The following is a 3771-nucleotide window of genomic DNA, read 5'->3' as shown; positions in this document are numbered from 1 at the left end:
CAGTGCTGAGATGGCTGACGAGTAAGGCTGAGTATTGAAGACTATGGTAGGTAGTCACTGTGCCGTAGGTTTCCAGGATAGGTGATCCTAGTGTGGTCACTTCCCAGAGTGAACTGAACTTTCCTCGATCTGGAGCTGATGAGGAAGACTTGGAGGAGGTGACGCAACAACCAGGATATGGAGAAGGGAAACCCGGGAGTGGTAACTAAGACTAGTCATACTCGGGTTTCGTCCCTAGATGGCGTTGCTCGTGGTGCTGGGTAGGTAGATCAGGACAATAGATGGCGTGGTTCGTAGTGCTGGGTAGGTAGATCATGACAATTGATGGCGTGGTTCGTAACAGTTGTAACAATCTCTTGAAAAGCTATAGAGTTTCACTGTGTATAAAGTATTTTACTCTTTAAATACCTACAGTATTACAGGAGTTAGGCGTCTGTAAAGAAAACGCGATCCATCTAGCTGCTATCTGTTGTGGGGTGGGTGTCAGCGTGTGGGTGACGTCAATCTTCCCTCCCACTGCAGGCTATGCGCTGATACGATGTCGCCTCCGCTGAATGTCAAATCTTCTGCAATCCCGTATATATGGGGGACTGGCTGATGACACTGGAAATACTGCAATCAACGATCGCGAAACCACAGATGGATCCAGGTGGGGGGTGGTGGGTGGATAACCGCACTTTTCTCTCCCACTGTGAGTCCGGGCGCGCCGCATGACGAACGCCGGGTGAATCCACTTCACGACAGGGGTATAATACTCCACAGAATGGTCAGGCGCTGATAAGACGCTTTCCTGACCCCCCTCACTTGTCGTTAACAGGGATTTCACGTCAACAATAACTCAATTGCGGTTATTGGGAATAATTCTGCACCTCTTGAGGGTGTCAGGGATGAGGAGCACTCACTAAGTATCGTCTCATACGGGATACATTTTTAACACTCGGATTATGTAACGCGTCACTGTTGTGTGTTTTCTGTTTTTCACAAAAACACGGACGGTAAGACTACCAGTTTAAGAATCTGTACACACCGCTTGCCACCTATATGAATCGGCTGCTTGTGCAATTAACCAGGCCATTCACATATATTTATATTTGGGTTTTAAGTAACGAAACCCAAACGGTAGTTCCTTTGTTTTATTATAAAAGGGTGTATATATAATTCCTGAGTGTTAGATCGACCGTAAGTCTCACTGTTTAGGAGTGAATGAGAAAGGGACGGCGTTTATGTATTATAAACGTTAGGTCACGTCCTTACGATATAAGTTGGTGTGAGCCACTGACTGTGAAGACCTCGCTGTGCGGTTTACAGAAATGCTGAGCTATGGGTCTCGCCCTCTTGGGAGAGTTGCCCGCTCACGTGTCCAACTCATGTCTTACTCATAGACAGTGGAAAGTTACAGGGTGGTGAATCTGAATATAATATCAGATGTATTGACCCATTTATACAATATGTTCTGTTGATGAGACAGGGGCCTATTACAATTCCCCAGGGCAGACGCTTGCTTGATGGAATCATACGACGCTGTGTAGTGTGCCAACGGAACAACTGGAGAAGTCAGCATCAAAGGCAAGCTGACTTACGAATAGATCGTGTCACTCCTGGAAAGGCTCCATTTGCTTACACTGGAACGGACTGTTTTGGTCCATTCATTATCAAGGTAGGGAGGAAACAGGTCAAGCACTGGGGATGTCTGTTTATATGTCTAACTATTAGGGCTGTTCATCTAGAAGTCTTGGCCTCATTAGACACAGATGCCTTCCTCAACGCAATAACAAGGTTCTAACAATGCAGAGGTACACCAGAGCGTATTAGGTCGGATAATGGGACAAACATGGTACGGGCAGCCAATGAGCTCAAACTGGCAGTGAAAAGTTGGGAGCAAGATGACAGACTCAGAGGTGCCTTACTGAAAGCAGATATGGACTGGGTCTTCAATCCACCAGCTGTCCCATACATGGGGGGAGTATGGGAAAGGCAGATTCGCACAGTAAAGAAGGTTCTGCAGGCGATTGTGGGCTCACAAGTTTTAGACGATGAACGTCTGCAAACACTGTTCTGTGAAGTGGAAGCCATAGTTAACGAGAGGCCAATCACCCCGGTTCCAAACACTCCAAATGAACCAAAGGCTCTCACGCCTGCTGATCTTTTGCACTTAAGTCAAAAGGGTAATCTTCCCTCAGGTGGAAGGTCAATAGGCGAATCATACCACAGAAGGTGGAAGCATGTCCAGTACCTTGCAGATCAATTTTGGAAGCGCTGGCTGACGGAGTACCTCCCTCAACTCGGAACTCGACAAGTGCATTTCAGACCACGGCTCAACTTTCGCCCTGGTGACCTAATCATTATAGCAGAAGCAAATAGTCCACACAACAAATGGCACCTTGGTCGAGTGATGAAAGTCAAGGCTGGCGAGGATGGACTTGTACGACAGGCAGTGGTTAAGACGACGACGTCCACAATGCTGCGACCTGTGACAAAATTATGCTTGTTGGAGGGAGCAATGGAAAGGGCTGACGGAGTCGGCCAGGAGAATGAATTGGGTATCCACACATGAAGATGGTGATGTCCGAACGTCAAAGGACCGAAATGTCCTAAGGAGCTGATTAGAACTGATAGCCTGAGGGCAGCGACAGTCACAAGAACGTGACAAAATTAGAATTGAATACCACCAGCCTGAGGGCAGCATGGTCACAAGAACGTGACAAAATTAAAGTTGAATACCACCAGCCTGAGGGCAGCATGGTCACAAGAACGTGGAAAAAAAATTAAAGTTGAACACCACCAGCCTGAGGGCAGCGTAGTCACATGAACTTGACAAAATTAAAGTTGAATACCATCAGCCTGAGGGCAGCATAGTCATAAGAACATGACAAAATTAAAGTTGAATACCATCAGCCTGAGGGCAGCATAGTCACAAGAACGTGACAAAATTAAAGTTGAATACCACCAGCCTGAGGGCAGCATAGTCACAAGAACGTGACAAAATTAAAGTTGAATACCATCAGCCTGAGGGCAGTATGGTCACAAGAACGTGACAAAGCATTAAGTATCAAAGGCCTGACATGGTTTTGAGCGTGAATGCTCAATGGAGTGGGTGTTACCGCAAGCAGCAATGAGTAGGATGACACATAAACAAACATCATGTTAGGCGGTAAGTCATGTCATGTTTATTGGGTGTACCTGCCCGTATACAGTATATAGAGTACGAAGATGGTGGAGTTGAGAGGCCCAGAAGGAGGTTGGAGCGTGTGAAGGGAGTTTGTTTATGTATAATTATAATCACCTGACTCAGCCATAGCTGACCAGCCAGGGGGCCAGGCTATAGGGTGGGCATTTCAGTATAGCTACCCATATCTTAGAGTCAACACCTACCCTGGCTTCTCTCTAGACTTTCAACACGAAAGTTTAACTAGTACTTATTGTGTGCACAGGTAGACTGTGTCCATTGCATCATTTATCAGTGTGACAGTATAGAAATATGGCAAATTGAGTACTCATTGTAAGTGTTAAGATTAGACTAATTACACAGCCTCGATTGTTATGTAAATATATATATTGGATTAAACATTTATGTAGGAGTGCCTATGTATGACTTATTTGAAATACTAAATGAATTGTATTCAACAGGTTTGATCGAATTATAATGTTCGAGTTTGACGTGACGAGTCTGAATATTCCTTTAACCGCCCTCATTGGCGGTTACACGCAAAGTACCCCCAAGGCAATGACTTATCTTGTATAGGAAGCAATAATTGAATGTGAAGTACAAGC

At 45.5% G+C, this 3771-nt stretch overlaps 1 protein-coding gene across 1 annotated transcript; it reads left to right on the top strand.

The window, feature by feature from the left end:
- The first annotated feature begins 1831 nt into the window (after positions 1-1831).
- LOC121869882 lies at positions 1832-2554 on the top strand. Its single transcript, XM_042371447.1, has one exon. The coding sequence runs from the start codon at positions 1832-1834 to the stop codon at positions 2552-2554; it is 723 nt and encodes a 240-aa protein (XP_042227381.1).
- Positions 2555-3771: the final 1217 nt, after the last annotated feature.

This window comes from Homarus americanus, unplaced genomic scaffold (genome assembly GCF_018991925.1).
Source record: "Homarus americanus isolate GMGI-L3 unplaced genomic scaffold, GMGI_Hamer_2.0 scaffold14467, whole genome shotgun sequence".
Taxonomy (NCBI): Eukaryota; Metazoa; Arthropoda; class Malacostraca; order Decapoda; family Nephropidae; genus Homarus; species Homarus americanus.
The sequence above is the reverse complement of the archived record's forward strand: the minus strand, read 5'-3'. Positions and strand labels throughout refer to the sequence as shown.